The sequence below is a fragment of the Cnephaeus nilssonii genome (assembly GCF_951640355.1).
Source record: "Cnephaeus nilssonii genome assembly, chromosome: 15".
Classification (NCBI taxonomy): Eukaryota; Metazoa; Chordata; class Mammalia; order Chiroptera; family Vespertilionidae; genus Cnephaeus; species Cnephaeus nilssonii.
Genome location: NC_137086.1, coordinates 42,350,721 through 42,370,391, shown reverse-complemented (window position 1 = coordinate 42,370,391; position 19,671 = coordinate 42,350,721). Strand labels below are relative to the sequence as shown.

At 49.7% G+C, this 19,671-nt stretch overlaps 1 protein-coding gene across 2 annotated transcripts in view; it reads left to right on the top strand.

Annotated features, from left to right (window-relative positions):
* Nucleotides 1-19,671, top strand: part of ADD2 (adducin 2) — a 40,660-nt gene that overhangs the window by 10,976 nt on the left and 10,013 nt on the right. For both annotated transcript variants that reach the window (XR_013814645.1, XM_079792206.1), the window contains exons 5-13: nt 1,900-2,049; nt 3,476-3,619; nt 5,505-5,603; nt 10,101-10,277; nt 11,824-12,081; nt 13,120-13,239; nt 14,114-14,203; nt 16,111-16,258; nt 17,606-17,731. Coding sequence is in view for 1 of the 2 variants with exons in the window: in XM_079792206.1 (XP_079648332.1) it covers nt 1,900-2,049; nt 3,476-3,619; nt 5,505-5,603; nt 10,101-10,277; nt 11,824-12,081; nt 13,120-13,239; nt 14,114-14,203; nt 16,111-16,258; nt 17,606-17,731 (1,312 nt within the window). In the remaining variant the exon portion in view is untranslated. The remainder of the gene's footprint in view (nt 1-1,899; nt 2,050-3,475; nt 3,620-5,504; nt 5,604-10,100; nt 10,278-11,823; nt 12,082-13,119; nt 13,240-14,113; nt 14,204-16,110; nt 16,259-17,605; nt 17,732-19,671) is intronic.

Genomic DNA, 19,671 nt, shown 5'->3' with positions numbered 1-19,671 from the left:
CAGCCTGTGCTCCACTGGGCTTGTGTTTCAAATTTGTTCAATGGAAGCCATCCACACACCAAGACCTGTGCCCCTGGTCAGCTGTTCTCATTTGGACAAAGGCACTATATGGGATAGTGGCTATTGTAGTAGGCTGAGATTCTTTTCTTTCAAATCCTTACCTGAGGATATGGTTTTATTGAGGTTAGAGAGAAAAAAACATTAATCAGTTGTCTCTCATACATGCCCCAATCAGGGATCAAAGCCACAACCTAGGTATGTGCCCTGACCGGGAATCGAACCCACAACCTTTTGGGGTATGGGATGACGCTCCAATCAACTGAGCCACCTGGCCAAGGAAAGGCTATAGAGATTCTTAAAGTGACAACAGATCACACATCCAAGGCGGATATAAGGATTGAGATCAGAGGGAACTCTGAGCAGGCCACACCTCTGAGGAAATGGGGGAGCTGGCTGAAGGGAGGTACCTGAGATGGGAGTGTGGCTGCCACTTCCAGCGGCCAGCCGCTCTGAAGTCACGTTCATTCTGTAGAACTCACTTAAATCGAATTTTGTAAGAGGGGATTGTTGAACATCCTCCTGATGGTTCTGCTTAAACAAATGATGTCAATAGCCTGTCCCTTCCCCACACGAGTCTGTCCCTTCCTTTGGTACCACCTTGTCTGCGGGGTCTTCTGGAATGGGGAAGGTGGGAAGTTTGTGGAACTGCCCAGTGTGCTGCATTCGGAATGTCATGGTGGTACAATTTCAAGGGCCAACGCTGTCATGATTTTTAGAAACTAAACTCTAGCTTGTTAATAATGCCAGGCACACCTGTTGTCGATGAGTTAGGCCAGTGGTCGGCAAACTCATTAGTCAGCAGAGCCAAATATCAACAGTACCAAGATTGAAATTTCTTTTGAGAGCCAAATTTTTTTAAACTTAAACTTCTTCTAACGCCACTTCTTCAAAATAGACTCGCCCAGGCCGTGGTATTTTGTGGAAGAGCCTCACTCAAGGGGCCAAAGAGCCACATGTAGCTTGCGAGCCGCGGTTTGCCGACCACTGAGTTAGGCTATACCAGCTGCAGGGAGATTGCACCCTGGGGACCTGGGGGCGTGTTCAGTAAGAGGGTGTTAGGAGGGGACTCATTTCAGGATTTGGGTTTGTGTTGGGTGATTTGGGGAGTGTTCTGAGAAGGAGGTGTTGCCTTAGCTAGTATACTGTCTGATGCAGGGAAGGGGCGAGGGGTGATAGGAGGAATGAAGGAGGCTGAAGCTGCTATTGGTAAAGAAGCTCCAGGGTCTCCAGGAGGGAGGTGTCAGTCATTTTTGTGCTTCTGCAGTGTTGTTTTCGTCTGTGCTTAGACATGAATAAGGAGCAGTCTTTTGTCTTGCTGTGTCACAGTCAAAAGTGACCTTCTCTGATGGTGATGTTTTGTGAGATTGTTTAGGTTAAGCAGGGGACACCACAGCCTAATTGTGTGCCAGGCCAGCCAGAGCCATCAGCAGTTGTGCACGCTACTCGAAGTGTGGTCTGCGGACCAGCAGCCCAAGTGTCACTTGGTCGCTTGTTAAAGGAGGCGCTCAGCCCCATCCTGGGCCTGCGGAGTCAGAATCTGCATTTTGACAGGATCTCTGGGTGATTCTGGCGCACAGTAAAGTTTGAAACTGCTGTAGCGTTTTTTATGCTGAATTATATCCCCCGTGTCCCCCGTTAGCCTGGGCAGTCACTGGGACCAGGAGCTGGTCTCTCCCCTACCACCAAGCACAGCTTTGCTCAGGTGTGGTGGATGGATGAACTCGAGTGGGTAGCCATGTGCTGGCTTATCTCTGTGTGTGTGTGTGGGGGGGGGGGGTGGGGAGTGCGGGGCCTCTGCCTGTCCTGTGGCTGTTAAGTCTCTCTTCTCTCCTGGCCCAGATCAAGGTGAACATCCTGGGAGAGGTGGTGGAGAAGGGCAGCAGCTGCTTCCCGGTGGACACCACGGGCTTCTGTCTGCACTCGGCCATCTACGCAGCCAGACCCGACGTGCGCTGCATCATCCACCTGCACACGCCGGCCACGGCCGCGGTGAGTGTCGGCTCTCCAGCCAGCATTTCGCTCCCTGAGGCCGGCAGCAGACCCATGGGACCTGCTTCTCTGAGATGCCTCCCTGAGTTAAGACACAAGACCCCCAGCTAGTAACAATCCCGTCATTTAATCTGGAGAGATGTCCTGGGACTCACACCAAAGTGAGGACAAGGACCACCCAGTGTGGGGCTCCTCATCCTCTCCACCTTTCTAACTACAGAAGTCTTGGTTTGGGGAAAGAAGGTTAAGACGTGTGATGTCTGTCCCATTGCACCCCCCACCCTGCCACTTACGCAAACTGGCACCACACACCAGGTGATGCCACCTCTTCAGTCTCTCTATTCAGGGCAGTCCTATTGGCCTGCCCCCCACTCCTTTTCCCCAGCCCAGGCTCTGGTGAGGAGAGGTCGCAATAGAAGATAAGATGTTGGGAGCCTGGACTTTCCCACTGTTCATAGCCTGGGTGGGCTGAGATCTGGGGATGGGGGCAAGGAAAATGGGAGAGAGTAGAATAAAGACACCTCCCCTGCCCCCTCCCTGCCCCTCCCCCCTCTGCCCAAGAAGCAGGTTGTTCCCTCAGGGTCTCTGGGTAATTTCTCCACGTATGCCTAAGACACTGCAATGTTGCTTGGAAAGACAGCAGGCAAGCAGTTTTGGTTGTCTCAGCCTTTACCCCATCGTGCCCAGCCCCCAGGCCTCATACCTACAGGGCAGAGCAGGCTTGTTACTGGCCTGTGGTTTTTGGTTTTGGGTTTTCTCAGCAAAACCCATTCATTATGAGCAGAGGCCTTCCGGAATTTGGACCAAGACTGGATGATGTGTTTGTGCCAAGTGTGCCAAGCCTGGGCTTACTCCTGGGGCAAAATGAGTGAAAGAGGCCAAGAGGCTCTTCAGACCTCTTGCTTTTAATAAAAGGCAGAGCATGGGGCATGGGGTTGCAATAGGGTTTTAACCCTGTCCCCTGGCACTCTTGCTGCCTCGTTGCTAGTAAAATGCGGCTTTACAATGGGCGTCCCTGTGAGTGAGGAGTTGTGGCTGTTTCTGCACTGACCTCAAGGCTGAGGATCTCCACCAACCCACCCCAGGGAACCCTGGGCCCTGCTTTACCCCAGCCTGCTGCCAACTCCACCCCGCCCCCCCTGCCTTTTCCCAGAGTCCTTGGACAAGAGCAACGCAGGGGGCTGGCAGCAGTAATAGCTCTCTCGGGTGCATTCTTTGCAGCAGTTTTAGAAGGTGATATATTGATGTGGTTGCTGTGAAAATTGTGATGGAAGGATGTTAGAGGAAGCAGCCAGAAAGCAAGACCCCAGCCAGGTGGAGAGTCAAAGGGTCTCCACACCCACCCCCAGAGTAGAGTTGACTGTGCCACTCTGAGGGAAGGCGCTGGGGGAGCTCCAGGCGCTAACCTTGTGTTGTCTCACTGAAGGTGTCAGCCATGAAGTGGGGCCTCCTGCCTGTCTCCCACAATGCCCTGCTGGTGGGGGACATGGCCTATTATGACTTCAATGGTGAAATGGAGCAGGAAGCGGATCGGATCAACCTGCAGAAGTGCCTTGGACCCACCTGCAAGGTTTGGCTCAGCGGTTCCGGGAAGATGTTTCAGGGGGAGTTTAGCAAAAGCTGATGTTACAAGTGACACATGTTTACTGGATGATGTTTACAAATTATACATAAAAAATGAAATAAAATTCTCTCTATTGCACTACCCTGAGAATTTGGTACACTCCCCGATTATGGTCACATATATTTACAAAACTAGGATCATAAAATATATCCTCCTTTTTTTTCCCTTAGCAATATATAGTAAACACCTTTGTATGCTATTACCTATTTTCTACATCACTATTTTAAATGATTAGAATATATTGCATTGAATGAATGACTGTGCCACCATTTACCTGAACAGTCCTTTATGATTGAACATTGGAAGGGTTTTTTTCCTCTGAATTTTCTCTTGATATAAACAACACTGTTCTGAACATCCTTTCCCCTCTATCTTTGTATATTATTTCCTTAGGGTAAATTTCTACATATGCACCTTTTAAAATTCCCAAATCACGTTGGCCAAATTTTTCTGTTTGCCCTACAATGTCTAGTATATAAGAATGCTGCTTCTCTGTGGTCTCCCCAGACTTGACTATTATCACATTTTTTCTAACTTGATAGAGAAAAACAGAATCTCATTGTTTGGTTGAAGTCTAAAGACCTATTTTATAACAGTACATATTTGGGGTGGTCAGCTTAGTATAGGAAGTTTAGGAGCTGAACTTGGGTTGTTGACGCCTGCTCCCATCCTCAAAAGGCATTCACTGTCATTTCCCATCTGAGAGTCCCCATCTTCCCATCTCTGATGCAGAGGAGAAAGCCCTGCCACTCTTTCTTGACATTCTCTAAAGCCTCATGAGCAGCGCTCGGGGAGGGATGAGATGCTCACCCCCATGAACTGCTACAAGAGTGTGAATGATGGGCATTTGTTCTCTACAGCATCTTTTGTGGGCCAGAGCCATCATCTCTTTCCATTTCTCTGGCACTTGAGAGGGAAACCTCCAGCTGTTTTCAGAAGAGAGGATGTGATGATCAGGCCTCAGCCCAGGTCTGCAGGGACAGATCTGATACGTGGGTCTGTGCCCCAGCTCCCAGAAGGGCATCAGCTAGTTGCAGAGAGTTCTCAAGCATAATGCCAACCAAGAAGAATTTTTGGCACCTGGACCTTGGAGAGTCAAGCTCTTGGAATAAATTTACTTTGGGGGTTTTCCCCTCCTTTTATCTGCCTGCCCCCAGCTGAGTCAGAAACATCGCACCAACAGTGAGAAGGCCTGGGTTCTAGCTCCCATTCTGCCCCTAACTAGCTGGGAAACTTTTCATTTCTTTAGGCTTCTATTTCTTCTCATAAAGCCAGTGGGTTAGATTAGATGATCACTATGGCCTCATTTATAGAACTGTAGGACCTTAGAGCTGCTCAGGTCTCACTGAGTTTATGGAGAGGAAAGCCAATGTCCAGAGAGGTCACGTGACTGGCCATCAGGGATTCAGTTTCCCCACCTGTTTCTGCAGAGCTACCTCTTAGAGAGCCATCCCCTTGGGTTTTGACTCCCAGGTTGACTAACTCACAGTTGCTTTTGAGGTTGGATCCTCATATTGGACATCATATAATTTCATTTACTTTAACACAAATACTAGTTCTTAGACTTCTAAGCTCTCCAAGGCCTAAAGCCCCAAAGATTGTGCCCAAAGAAATCGACCAAATTACTTAGTCTCAGTATTAAAAAACATCTGCTTCTTAGGGTGATTGTTCAGTGATTTTACATTTGGATGTTTGTGTAGGAAGAAGGAACAAGGAATTGCAGCCGTGTGTGCTCCGGGATTGGATATGGAAATTGATCTGAATAAAATGAAACTCTCTCCCTCTTAACTAGAAGGCTTAAAGTTTTAATTGGCAATTTGCTCCTCTACAGATCCTGGTGCTAAGAAACCATGGCGTGGTTGCTCTCGGTGACACTGTGGAGGAGGCATTTTACAAGATCTTCCACCTGCAGGCTGCATGTGAGATACAGGTGAGCAAGTCCTCTGGGGACTCTGGGGAGCGACTCTGACAGTGGGCAAAGGCCACCCCTCACCCCCGCCATTAGCTGTGGTCCAGGGAGGTTTGTGAGCCTAGCCATCTAAAAGCCTGGCCCTTTTCTTTGCTTTGGCACCACCTTATTCGTCTTAAGTTTCACACTTAGAAGCAATTTTGTAGCTTTAAAAAAATGTATCACCATTGTCTAACAACCAACACCCAACTCCTGGGGGTCATAGTCCAGAATGGGGAGCTGCCTGGGCTCATGAGTGGGACAGGAGGAGAAACCATAATAGGACAGATAAAAGTTCTTACCATGCTCATATATTGCCTAGGCTAGGGTATACCTGTTACATCTGGCTATGCCCAGTAGACAACACACATGTAGGTTTTCTTTTCTCTCTTCTCTTCTCTTCTCTTCTCTTCTCTTCTCTTCTCTTCTCTTCTCTTCTCTTCTCTTCCCTTCTCTTCTATTCTTTCTTCTCTTTCCTTGTTTCCTCCCTCCCTCCTTCCTTTTGAGGGGGCTAGTTTGCAAAGACTATGAACATAGTCTTTTCCAGAACGAGAAGTGGAGTATAGGACAAGGTGGAATGTTGACATGGTAGGCTAAACACCAGGGAACCCCTACAGGGATGTGCAGGGAGCCCATCATGAAGTCCTTCTAACCAGTGAGAGATGAGGTGGAGGGGGGCTGGTTGTCAGTGGTTATGGGACCCCCTAGAGGATTGGTGAAGAAGCAGTAGGAAAACAGACACACATCCTATGGCTTTATCAGATCGGTGGTGCTGGATAAGCAACTCCTCGCCACACACTCCTTTCAGTGTGGTAAGATGTGAGGGGTGTGTAGGGGATTTTGCACAGCTAACTGGGATCCATCCTCCCCAGCTCTGGGCTGTGTGCCCTTGGGTTGGGGACTCACCCTCTGTGACCCTCTGTTTTCTCAACTGCAGGTGTGGGGCCACAGAGGCCTTGTGAGGACAGCCTTTCAGACAAAGGAGAGGTGTTGCTGGTGGCATTTGAGGGACTCTATTGACAGCAGAGGAGTCTTGCTGCTCCAGGATGAGTCAATTCTCCATAGGGCCCTTTTGGTGTCCCGTCTGCCCTCTCCTGGCTGGTCCGGGCAGAGCAGCGCCCGGGGAAGAAGGCCTGCCTTTCTCTTGGGAGTTTCAGGGAAGGGGATTATTCCAGAGGCATCGATAGTGAAAGGAACAAGTGCTTCCTTTCTCAGTGGTTTGTAAAGGAATATGTTGAGAGGATAGTTGTTAAGACAGTGATGAAGAGGTGTTAGAGGAGGTGGTATGAGATTAACACCCCCCCCCCCCCAAAAAAAGAACAAAACCCTACAGTGGTCAGAACAGGAGAAGGTGGAATAGGGCCAAAGCAGTACTTTCTGATGTGGTGGCCCCCCTGCTCCCTAACTGGAGACACTGGCCCTGAGCTCTGAACCTTGACAGGTGCAGGAACCCAGCAGAGCCTCTGATATGCTCACTTTCCCTACTCCACACCCGAGCTCATTAAATGAGTTCTCTACCTTCCTTCTGAAGAAGAGGCTGCCATGAGGAACAGTTCTTATCTCTTTGCAAAGACAGCAGCCCTAAGAATGAATGGAGAGAGATGTTCATGTTAACCACCCTCTCCCCGCATGGTGAAGGGTGTCTCTTCCAGGCTCCGGGCCCTCAGAAATGGGCACTGTGCAATTTAGCCAAAGGCAGGATGGCACTGTTGGCAGCTCACTAGCTGCTTCTCTTGGCTCTGCCAGCTGTCACTTTCTTTTCAGTCAAGACTGGTTTGATGTGACCTTGTTTACGTGCATCAGGCGATGAAGGCAGATAACCTTGGAAAAGCTCCAGTGGCTTCTTTAACTGGTGGGGCAGGGAGGCTTCTAGGGGGAGAAATGAGCTGGAAAGTGCGGAAGGGAGCCCAGCAAGGTTAGCCCAGAGGTTTAGGCATGGAGATCCCGGGTACCGGCAATTTGCAGATGTTGTTGGGATCCCAGCATCTGGTCGGGTCATTTCTGGTTGAACAGCCAGCATGGAAACTCTTTCCATTGTGGGTCTAGTTTTCTCCCTCAGTGACTTTGGCAAACAAGCAACTGTGATTGTGGTCATTTTAGTGGTTCAAGACTCAGAGCCTATTTTGTTCTATTGGGATGGTATTCTCTTTGCTCCCCATTAGTTTGAGGTTCCAGGAAACTGGGTCATCCCCAGCTGAGAGAGGCAGCTCCCTCCTCTGCTTACAGGCAGTGGGGAGAAGCTCAGGCAGTTCTCCAGCTGCTACCCATCGCCATGGAAACCAATGGAGGATAAGAGAGGTGGGAGGAGGCAGCTCTTGCAAGGATGTGGGCAGTTCTCTTTTCCTCCATGAACGACAAGTACCCAGGGGATATTGCTTCTCAACCTTCCATGTTAAAACCTCCAACTTTATTTGTCACAAATACTTACATTGCATTCCATATGTACCAGGTGTTATTCTAAGTGCTTTACAAATATTACCTTCAATCAACCTCGTGAGATAGGTAGTACTATTTGCATTTTATAGATGAAAAAACGGAGGCACAGAGAGGGCAAATCACAGCCCACAGTTACACAGTAAGTAAGTGGCAGAGCCAGGATTCAAACCCAGGCAGCCTGGGGTCTGAGTCTGTGTTCTCAAACACTCTCCTGCCTTGCACTGCCTCTGGGGGCAGTAAGGGTTGGTGGGAAAGGTCGGCTGACAGGACCTCTCTTCAGGGAGCTGGCACCTGGGCAAGATGGGGTCCAGGAGAAACCAGGTAAATTTAATAGCCAGGTGGAATGCACCACCTGTGAGAGCTCGTTCATGTGCTGAGCCTGAGTGCTGGGCGTGAGGGACTTCAGAACTAGCAAACATGGCAGCAGAGGGCGGAACTGGGACTAGTAGATTTCAGCTCACTGTAACCTATGTCAATTCACTGCGACCCTCTAACACTTGGACAGCTTGGACAGTAATAGGTGCCTCCCAAGCATGGAGCTGGCCACCTTCTCGGGAAATCAGACAGTGACTTACTGTTGATGGGAGGATGGAATAAATGACCTGTAAGGTCTCTATCTTCCCAGGGTTAAAAATAGAGCCTTCCGTTGGACACACATCTTGGATAAAAAGGGCGTGGAAAATTAATGGCGTCTCCTTGGGAAGGTGGCCTGGTTGACTGCCAAGAAATCTCATTTGTTACACTGGTGAATTTAACATTCCAGGGCATGTCTGGATCCTCATGGGATCATAGACCTGTGTTTATCAGCAAGCTGTTTCCTTTCATTTTCAGTAAAAAAAATACAACTGTCACCAAAACTGAAACTCTGAAGGCTTATATAGTAGGAGCTGCGCCTCTGTAATAAGCAGGCTTGCACGGAATAGCAAATATTAATTAGAATGCTAGTGTATTGATACACAGCACGAAACTCCTGGCTCGGCTACTTTCTGTAGCTGAACTTGCCCAGGAAGCCAAATCATAACCAATTATATCCGAGTGGCAGATATGAGGAGTAAACAGAATGTACTATTAGATGAGCATGGACTTAGAAATAAGGGAATTAGTTAGATCGATAATGTGTTTTAGGATCATCCTAAAATCGCCTGCTGTATACACACACCTCTTGCCCTGATACTCAAAGTCTGCTGCCTGTGACCACCTGTATCATCCCCTCCTCACGGAGCCTTAACAGTGGGACAAACACTCTGAGTCCGGTGAAAGCTGCGTCCCCCTACACAGCGCCCGGCTGTGCACCGTCAGCATTCCCTCATCTCCTCTGGGTTTCCTTGACTGGCTGATCCCCTCATGGATGACACATTCTTCCTTTGCCCGGTTAATTCAGTCCATCAAGCTGCACTCGTATTTCATGGCCTGGAAGCCAGCCTATTTCTCTCAAGTGACTTTTTTTTTTTTAATGGGAGATATTTCAAATGCTCAGAAAAATGCAGAGAATGATATAATAGCATATACCTGCTACCCACCACTCAGATTTACAAATATTAACAGCCTTTTTGCTTCAGGTCTTTTCCTCTTAAGGTAGGGTGAAATAAAATATTACAGACAAGACTTTACGTCATCGTTAGAGCCCTTTTTAATTCCGTGCTCCCACTTTCCCCAGAAATCATCACAGTCTGAAGTTGGTCTGTAACCCAGGTCACCCTCAGTTTTCTATACTGTTTTATACTTAAGGTTTAGCACTTGCTATGTCCTCTATAATCTCTAAGAAGTGGCATTAAGAAAGGAACTTCTAATAGCTCTTTCCCTGGAATGGGTGCATGCCCAACAAATTTGGGGTGAAATTTCCTCTGGGAGGAAAAAAACAATACAGCTCAGCTTTCCAGCCCATTTCTGTTCCTGATCTTCCCTTATCCCCACTCTCCGTTACACACATGAGCTTAGGTAAGTGCGCAGAGGTGTGTGTGTGTGTGTGTGTGTGTGTGTGTGTGTGTGTGTACACATGTGCGTGCACACACACGATTGAGGGCCCTCTGCTCTTTGCCTCAGGTGTCCGCTCTGTCCAGCGCCGGGGGCGTGGAGAACCTCATCCTCCTGGAGCAGGAGAAACACCGCCCCCATGAGGTGGGCTCTGTGCAGTGGGCGGGGAGCACCTTCGGGCCCATGCAGAAGAGCCGGCTGGGGGAACATGAGTTCGAGGCCCTCATGAGGATGCTGGACAACTTGGTGAGTCTCCTGCCATGGTCCTCTGAGGCCAGTCTGTTGAGGCTTAGCCCCAGGACCAGTGAAGAGTATAATTTATTTTTGGTTAGAAGGCTTCCATAGGGAAAAGAGGTCACTTTTCTGAATTAACCAATAAACTCAGTATAATTCCTTTAAGAACAGGGAATTTAGCAAAATGGTCTTCCAAGTGAAATTCAGAATGTCTAGGAAAATCCTATAAAATAAGAAATTAGGGATACTCGTCCCACCACATGGGAAAGTGTAACTAAACAGAGAAGCCGTAGTGCAGAATGGCCAGGCAAGTCAGTGCAGCAGCTTCGAGAATCCAGAAGTAGATCCCAAGCTTACAAGCATTTAACACAGGACAAACGGGTATCTCATAAAGCAGAGGGAAAACGTAGACTGCTAGCCACTTGGAGAAGAAAACTTAGGTGGATTGCTACCACTTTCCGTTCAACAAGACGAATTTCCGATTTATCAAAAATTAAAACGTAAAAAACTCCTACAGGTATTAAAAAACAGATTAATATTCATGATGCTCTTGTACTGAGCAGACTTTGTCAAGGATGGCAGGAAAGTCTGAAGTCATGATGACAAGTACTGACTGTTATGATTATATTACAATTCAAAATTTGTGTTTTTTAAACCACTCCCCCCACCATAAGCAGAGCTACAAGACAAACTACTGGGTAAATATCTGCAACACCGGTGATAGTCAATGCACTATAAAGAGTTAGTACAAATCAGTGTGAAAAAGAAAAAACATCTCAGCAGAAAAATGAAGCAAGAACACAAACAATTTACAAAGGAAGAGATCCGAGTGGCCATTAAATGTAATTTAAAACATCCGGTTTTACTAGTAATCCAAAAAAGAGCAAAACAGAGTTAGAGAAGACAGGCAGAGCTAAGAATTGCTCCGTCGGCCGCCAAGGTTCCCAGGATGTTCGTTCTCACTGAGCGGCACTCGGTTCCGCCTCCGTGGGACGTGGTCTTGCTTGGGAGACAGGAATGTCCTATAGTCAGATTTTGGGGTTCTAAGAGGGAAATAGTTCAGGAGCCTTAGAGTTGAGGAAGGGAGGGCTGGCTGTCAGAATCCGCTGGGAAACTTAAAAATCCTGTAGCCCAGATGGTACCACATCCAACGAAACGGGCAGGGCTGAGGTGGGCCCAGCACCCGCATTTTTAAAGCTCCCACGTGGTTCCAATGTGCAGCCAGGCTTGGGACCCCCTGCAGCAGCTGCAGAGTTGGTGCTGTGTTTAGGTAAGGAGTCCTGTCACGCTCAGAAGGTTCCAGGAGTTTTCTCAGCCCTGATCAGAGGACGACTCATTGGGGTGGAGGAAGGGAGAGGTTGGGGCACCAAGAAAGGACCAATTCCGAGACCCACCAGAGAAGCAGCAAGGTCCAGGCTGTGCTGTGGAGATTTAGGTTTAAACCCGGTCTTTAGATAGAAGGGGGTGATGTGCCTTGGGGGAGGGGGTGTGGGAAGGCACGCAGGTGCACACAGACCATTTTCCCCACATGAAGTGGTTCTCTTTTTGTCCCTTTCAGGGCTACAGAACAGGCTACACATACCGCCACCCCTTTGTTCAAGAGAAAACCAAACACAAAAGTGAGGTGGAGATTCCGGCGACCGTCACAGCCTTCGTGTTCGAGGAGGACGGCACCCCGGTGCCCGCCCTGCGGCAGCACGCCCAGAAGCAGCAAAAGGAGAAGACCCGCTGGCTCAACACGCCCAACACCTACCTGCGGGTCAACGTGGCTGACGAGGTCCAGAGGAGCATGGGCAGCCCCCGGCCCAAGACCACAGTAAGGCGGGCAGAGGGAGGCCCCGCTGGGGGAGACGGGAGGGGGGGGGGGAGAGTGCCTGGTTACATTTATGGGCTATGCAGCTTTAAAGTAGGGGAACAGAACAGGTCTCCCCTGGGCATGTGTTAGTACAAGCCCCCCTTAGGGTTTCCTATCTGGAGCAGTTGTTCGTGCCCATGGAGCCTCTGATCACCTGTTTCTTGCACCTCTGCACTGAGTTTTGGGATCCAGAGGATGGCTGGACCAGGTCACCCCCAGCAGCACAAAAGCGAGGAGCAATTAATTTTTGCTTCTTGCTCCTACATCAAGAAGGGAATTCTGGGAAGTTCAAGGATGTGTATCCGACATTTGAAGTGCACATCTGATGCAACCCCAGTAGGTGGGTGGCATATTCATTTCTATTACGTTGTCCTCCCCACCACACACACATCCTCTTTTTCTTTCTTTCTTTTTTAAAATATATTTTATTGATTTTTTACAGAGAAGAAGGGAGAGGGAGAGAGAGTTAGAAACATCGATGAGAGAGAAACATCGATCAGCTGCCTCCTGCACGTCCCGCAACCAAGGTACATGCCCTTGACCGGAATCGAACCTAGGACCCTTGAGTCCGCAGACCGACGCTCTATCCACTGAGCCAAACCGGTCAGGGCCACATCCTAACTCTTAATTTGATTTTTCATTAACATTAAAGTAGCTGGCAGCCAAATAGAAGAGCTTTTCATTTAAAAAAAAAAAAAGAAGAAGAAGAAGAAGCCCTGCAAACTAACATGGAGTCATCTAATACGTAAGCTCCAGTGGCCACCTGTCTGTCAGCGCTGGTTACCAAGGGGCTGACCCCTACTCTTACGTGTTCTTTATGGCTCTTGACCTGGGGCCTTCTTTGCCCTCCTGCTCTGGGAGACAGTCGTCACAGAGGGGAGATAACATGTATGTATAGGCTTGCTGACCTTCCATGTAGGCCGGTGAATGGGGCGGACCCCTGGGGAGGACACGTGGGCCTTGTTCTTTGCTCACCCACCCGGCCTTGTGTGTGTTCAGTGGATGAAGGCTGACGAGGTGGAGAAATCCAGCAGTGGCATGCCAATACGGATCGAAAACCCAAACCAATTTGTGCCTCTCTATACCGACCCCCAAGAAGTGCTGGACATGCGGAACAAGGTAGGGTGCTAGCTAGTTGTCTCTCCATCCCTTCTCCCTCAAGAGTGGGGGTGGGGTGAGGATGCACCTGACTTACCAACACCCCTCATGCCGCTCACAGGGAAGAAACTGCTGTTTGTTGGCTCTGTCCCAGGCACTGTGCCGAGTGCTGTACTTATGTGGCCCTGCCGGACCCTCTTACAGGAGAGGTGCTTGCCTCAGGCATTAGATGTGTCTAAGAGATCTGCCCACAAATTGAATCTTTATTAAGTTTATACTATGTATGCTGTCATCCTTTTGGCCAAGATTTCAAAATCCTTGGTATTTATTTCCCCACCTTTGCGTTACAGTTCACTTACATTCCTAATGGCACTTTAAGAACTGCAGTTGTGGCTGACCAGCCCCAGTAGGTCAGATATGCTCCCACATCTGTGTTTCAGTGTGTGGGCGAGGCCTCTCAGCAGTGCTTATCTAAAATGCAGATTCCTGGGTCACCACCCCCCGCCCCCCAAAGAGATTCAGATCTTGTAGGTGTGGGCTGGCCCCAGGATTCTGCATTTAAAACAAATCCCTCAGGGGCTTCATAGGAATATTAAAATTTGAGAATCTCCCTCCAGAGTTGAGTATGGCTCCTTTTACTCTTCACCTCCTACAGTTACCCTCTCTGAGTCAATGAGACGGGTGTTGTACCTAACCTGCTGAAACAGATAAGGAGACTGTGTCAGAGTGGACAGGCTGTGTTAGAAATAGGGGACACGGGCTCCCACACAGCTGGAGGACCTGTTTAGACCCAACACCACTGGACACTGGACACCAGTATGCCCTGGGGATGCCCCTCCCAAACTCCCCAGCCTGACTGCACACTGAGCTTCTCTCCCCCTCCCTCTCCACATAGATTCGAGAACAAAACCGACAAGACGTGAAGTCGGCAGGGCCCCAGTCCCAGCTCCTGGCGAGCGTCATCGCTGAGAAGAGCAGAAGCCCGGTACAGCAGAGGCAGCCCCTGTCTGGAGGGGAGACGAGTTTGCCTTCCGAGTCTTCGGTGCCTGGGGCTGGGCAGCAGGACCTCTGAGTCCTCATGCCCACTCCCCTGTGATCTTGGGTGCTGGTGCTTTTGCTGCAAAACAGATGCTGTGAGGACCAGGGACAGTGCCTGCCCCACCCTGTGGGCCTTGGGTGGGGCAGCACCTGCCCGGCCTGCTGACGTCCATGCTTCCCCCATGGAACTCCTCTCTGCCCTCTATTAGTATCTTGCAAAGTGGGGATCACAGAAAGGTGGCTGGCAGCTCTCAGACCTGCCTGCCCTGAGCTTTTCTGGCCTCTGCATGGATACGGCATCATGAGATTGTAGCTTTGGGACGATGCTCATATGCTCTCAGAGGGGAGGCGTGTATATACGGACCAGTGCTCCTTCGGAAGGGAGGGGGCAGGTAGTTGCTCACACACCCACATAGAGTGAGAAAGTATAAAGTCGTCGTTTCCATGCTTGAGGTAGAACAGTGTTTGTGTAGTGCTTAGCAAAAGGGGTGACGGTCAGAATTCTGGCTCATGTTGGAAATCATTGCTGCTCATTGCAAACTAGCGGTGGGCACGGCATCTTCCTTAGCAGGAAGAAAGGGGGAAATACAGGAATCATTCCTCCCTGCTGAGCAAACAGGTGAGGCAATGATTTCTGATCAGGCTGCAGCCCATAAGGTGGGTGCCCCTTGGCAAAGATGTGAAGGTTGTGTCATCATAGCATCTCCACCCCCACTCTCCCCTCAACTCAGCCAAGATGAGGAACACCAAATGCGCCACAGGGTTGAGGATAGAAATACTGCATGACGCTGCGGGGAGGTGAGAGTTTAAGACAATGAGCAAAATTGTGAAAAACTCTGCCATTTATATTAAGTGCTCTCCATGAAGTCCCTCTTCTTGGAGTCCTGTCCTGGCCTCTCTTTGGAACCCCACGATTCCATAAGATTGGCCAGGGCTGCCCTCTGTTGGAAGGAGCTCATGGGAAGGATGGCCTGACGTGCGTGGTGCAGGCCAGCTGCTCAGGGCTCCCCTCCCCTGGGCTTTCCTTCCTTTGGCTCCTCCTTAGCGACACAGCATTGCGGTCACGAAGGCCAAGGTGAGGATGCTGGCTTTAGGAAAAAGGAGCGTGGAGCCTGGACTTTAGTCCCTGTCCTGAGCCAGTGGGGACAAAGGGTTCCTGAAGCTTACACAAGCTTACCCAGCTGGTGAGCTCCCCAGGGCAAGGGGCTCCCCAGAGGTGGCGAAACGGTGCTTTTGCCAATGTCCCCACAGGGACCTCAGTACAGGCCGTGGAAGAGGCGAGATTCAGGACCTTGGTCCCCCTGTCATTTATGACTGTGTGCAAAACAGGACCATCACTTTGGACCGAGAACGCTGGAGCCGCTGTGTGTTTCACTGCTGTGTGCTGCAGCTTGTGCTGCTTTGCGGGAGGGAGGGGGGCGGGGGCGGGGGGGCGGGATGGTGGGAACAGCTGGCATGAAGCGGGTTGAGCCAAGCTTTGCTTGCTGGATTTGGCTGACTGACTTTGGGCCGCTGACTGTACTTGCATAGGGATGGCTTGCAAGCGTCCACAGGAACGATTGCAATAAAGGTGTGTCTTCCTTCTGCTTGGGAGCATCCTTTGATTTTATTTCCTGGGAAGCGGGTGGATCCCCTGCATTCATCTAGGCAGTGGCAAAGAATCTGGGTCCGGGGGTAGCTGTAAGGAGGAGTGAACAAGTCCTACCCTGAGGCCCTGTGCTGTGTCCAAGGAGCTGCATGCCACGCTGTCCCTAGCCAGACCGCTGGCAGCCACATGAGTCTGAAAGGAAGCTCGGGCCCGGGCCCCGGCCCCGGCGTTCAGAGAGCAACACACACTCTGTGGTTAACTTTCAGTCTACAGACAGCCAGCTGATGGCCCAGGGCGACGCGGACACCAAAGATGAGTCAGAAGAGACGGTGCCCAACCCCTTCAGCCAACTCACTGACCAGGAGCTGGAGGAATACAAGAAAGAGGTGGAGAGGAAGAAACTAGAACTGGAAGGTAAAGAACCCAGTGCTTCAGGCTCTTCCAGGCGAAGGGGAGGGGAGAGCTTGGGGAAGCCCAGAGAGGGAGCAGAGCAACCGGCAGCCCTGGAACCCAGGCCTCCCCCGGCAGGGCCCCGGCTCAATCTAGCCTCTGGTTTCATTTTTAATCCTCACTTGTTTCTCTCTCTTTCTTCTCATCATATCCTCAACTCGATCTGCCCGCCCAATCACCAAATAATATTCTTATTAGCATTACTATTAATCACAATAATGACCCTCATTGTTCAATGCCTAACAGTTACACGTTGTCCTCAGGACTTCATCTGATCCTCTCTGCTGGGTAGAGAGTTAATCCTTGCAGAATGCTTAGAATAGTGCCTGTGGATACGGCATAGGTTTGTAACCACCAGATACATGTTAGCTATAATAGGTCATTATAACAGTGGCAATTGTCAGTTCTCTTTCAGATCTGGCATAAACTTAGGCAATCAAAACTCTCCACTAGCTGACTTCTTTCTGTCTTTCTCTCACTCGTTTTTTTCCAGAATCTTTAGTTAAGCCCAACTCTCTCTGTTGACTTAGATAGATATTCATTCTCATGATAGTTTGTATGCCCTTGTCCCTTCCTGGCATGGCTGCCCTTCCAGGCCAGCCTGATCCAAAGTTATCTACAGTTCAGGCTCCATCTCAAACTCCCTCCTGCCAGGAAGCCTGCTCTGCCTCCCCCCCCCCCCCCCCACACACACACACACACACGGAGCTGTCCCTTCTCTTTGCTTCAGGGGCACTTGGGGTCTGAGACCCAGAACTCAAGTCTTGGTTTTGTCCACCAGCTAGGCTTTCTTTCCCTCAGGGCAGGGTCTTCCTCCACCGTCCCCTCCCCACCCAGCGTCAGACATCTTCCCAGGCGCCAGGCAGGCACCAGAAAGACCTTGCTGGCTTGCTCGGAGTTCTAATGTGCCAACTGAAAGAGTAGGTGGAAAAATATGGTGCTTTCTATCCCTAGGCATTGTTTGCACTGAACTTGTAAATTCAATAAATAAAAATGAGCTACATGCCACCCAGTCATGGTGGGAACTCTCCGGCAGCTTGCTGTCTACGCCACGGGCAACATAGTCAATAGGTGGGTGTGCTTTGATGGAGGAAGCAGAACATGACTCTGACTCCCCCAGGATGTAGCAGAAATAACAAAAGGTTAGGAGAGCAGCGAACTCCAGCCGAGAGGAATGAGGACCAAGTAGAAGAAAGCAATTTTTTTAAACATTCTCTCTCTCTCTCTCTCTCTCTCCATCTCTCCATCTCTCCATCTCTCCATCTTTCCTCTGCTTGACCCCTATCCTGAGGTGGTTTTCTGTATTTTCAGGAGAGAAAGAAACCACTGCAGAGGAGCCGGGCTCACCTGTTAAGTCTGCACCTGCGTCTCCAGCACAGAGTCCAGTGAAGTCGGAGACAAAGAGCCCCGTGGTCTCTCCCTCCAAGTCTTTAGACGGTGAGTCAGCTGAGCAGCCAGGAGGGAGGGAGGTGCATCCACAGGCGGAGAAGTGTATCTGCATGGAAGGCGGGGCAGGCATGCACACTACAGGCACCTGCCTTTCAACAGGTGTTGCCCCCCCTACCCGGAAAGCTTTCCCCTCTGCCGTTTCTAGGGAATCTGAAATAGGGGTTACTAATGGAAGCTTGTTCCATTCACAAGCTGTGACCATACAGCTTCCAGTTTAAGCAATGATGAATAAGTTCATGACCGACTCGGAGCCTTCTCACTTCTAACTCAGACTGGGTTGGCGGATGGGCCTCTCTAGATGCACCAGCCCAGGGCTCAGGGATCTTGTGAAAATGAAGACCCTGGTGCAGCAAACCTGGGGTGGGCCCTGAAACTCTGCATTTTCAAGGAGCTCCCAGGTGAGGCTCATGAGGTCATTTTCAACCTTGTCTGCACTTAGGAATCACAGGGGTTCTGGGGAACTTTAACATTCCTGATGCCTGCTTGAGTCCCAACCTAGGTTCTGAGTTAAATAGTTTGGGGGTGGGAAGGAGGGAAGCCTGGGATTTTAAGATCCCCCAGGTGAATCTAATGTGTAGCCCAGGTCGAGAACCACTTCACTAGCTACTAGTTCAGAGAAGTGAGTTCTAGGCCCAACTCCAATGCTAACTAATAATAATTCAACTACTCATTTTAGAAAATCAGATAATCTCTGTGCCTCAGTCTCCTTGTCTGTCAAATGGGACTACTATTTTCCTTTTTTAAGGTTCTTATATGTATAAGGGAAGTTGTAGACATGATTGACATGTAAGATTTAATTGTGGTTGTGATTAATAATATATATGACAGATAATAATAGTATTACAGTCCATACCACCTAGGTTATCTAAGTGTGTTTAATGAGCTCCCGGAATCACACCTGGGCATGAACACTCTTCCCTGAACCCCCAGAGTCCTCACCACAGAGGGCTGGACCACCATGCAGGGAGTAGCAGCTTGGTGGCCAGCTGGAATCTGCTCCCTCCTGGGTAGAATGTCCACATTATGGAAGCTGCTAGAATGCCCCAACCCCTTAGCACCCTCTATAGGCAAATTGCTGCCCAAGTGTAGGCCCAGGGTTGCCAGAGGAAACCCATCTGCTTGAGGCCAGAGTCCCAAGTGGATGTCCCCCAACTGTTTGTGTTCGTTGTGTCTCATCGTGGTGTTGTCAACCTGTCTCCACAATGTCTTCCTTTCTCTTCCCATTTGTGCCTTCATCAAAGGAGTTTCCTCCGATTCTGAATACTTGTCTCTGTAGTAAGTATAGAGAGGCTGCTTACTAACTCACTCCACACTTGCAATGGGGGAGGGAGGACTTTTTCAAAAGAAATCTATCCCCCCCCCCTTTTTTTTTTTTTGCAACTCACAACCCTGCCTTTGGGAGGTTTCCTGGCTATAAAATTCATGACCGATTTCATATGTCCTATGCATACACAAGACTTCCCTGAAGGATATACATACATAGGACACACGTGCAAAAACACACACCGATACTTATACAGAGCATGCCACCCAGAAAAAAACAGCCCCCACAGTGAATGGGCAGTGGGGTCAGCTCCTGGCCATTCCATGTAGTAGATAGAGTGCTTTTGGCCCTCAGGAGTACATTTATATCCTGGTTCTGAATGCATGGCACCCCTAAGGAGCCATGGCCTCTTTTGGGTTCTGGGCCAGAGTCTGCATGACTCTAGGGACCTTATAGGGATGCATAGAGCACCTGGCTTGACTTCTGTCTTCAGCATCCCTCAGGGCATGCATACCTACTGTCTCTGTCTCTCTCCATGTGGTTGTAGGCCATATGTGTTTCCATCAGGATAGTCAGAATTTATACATGTTGGCTCTGGCCTCCCAACTTATAAAAGCAGATGCTGCTGGGCTTTTTCACGTCTTCAGCGAGAGGCTGGCTCAGT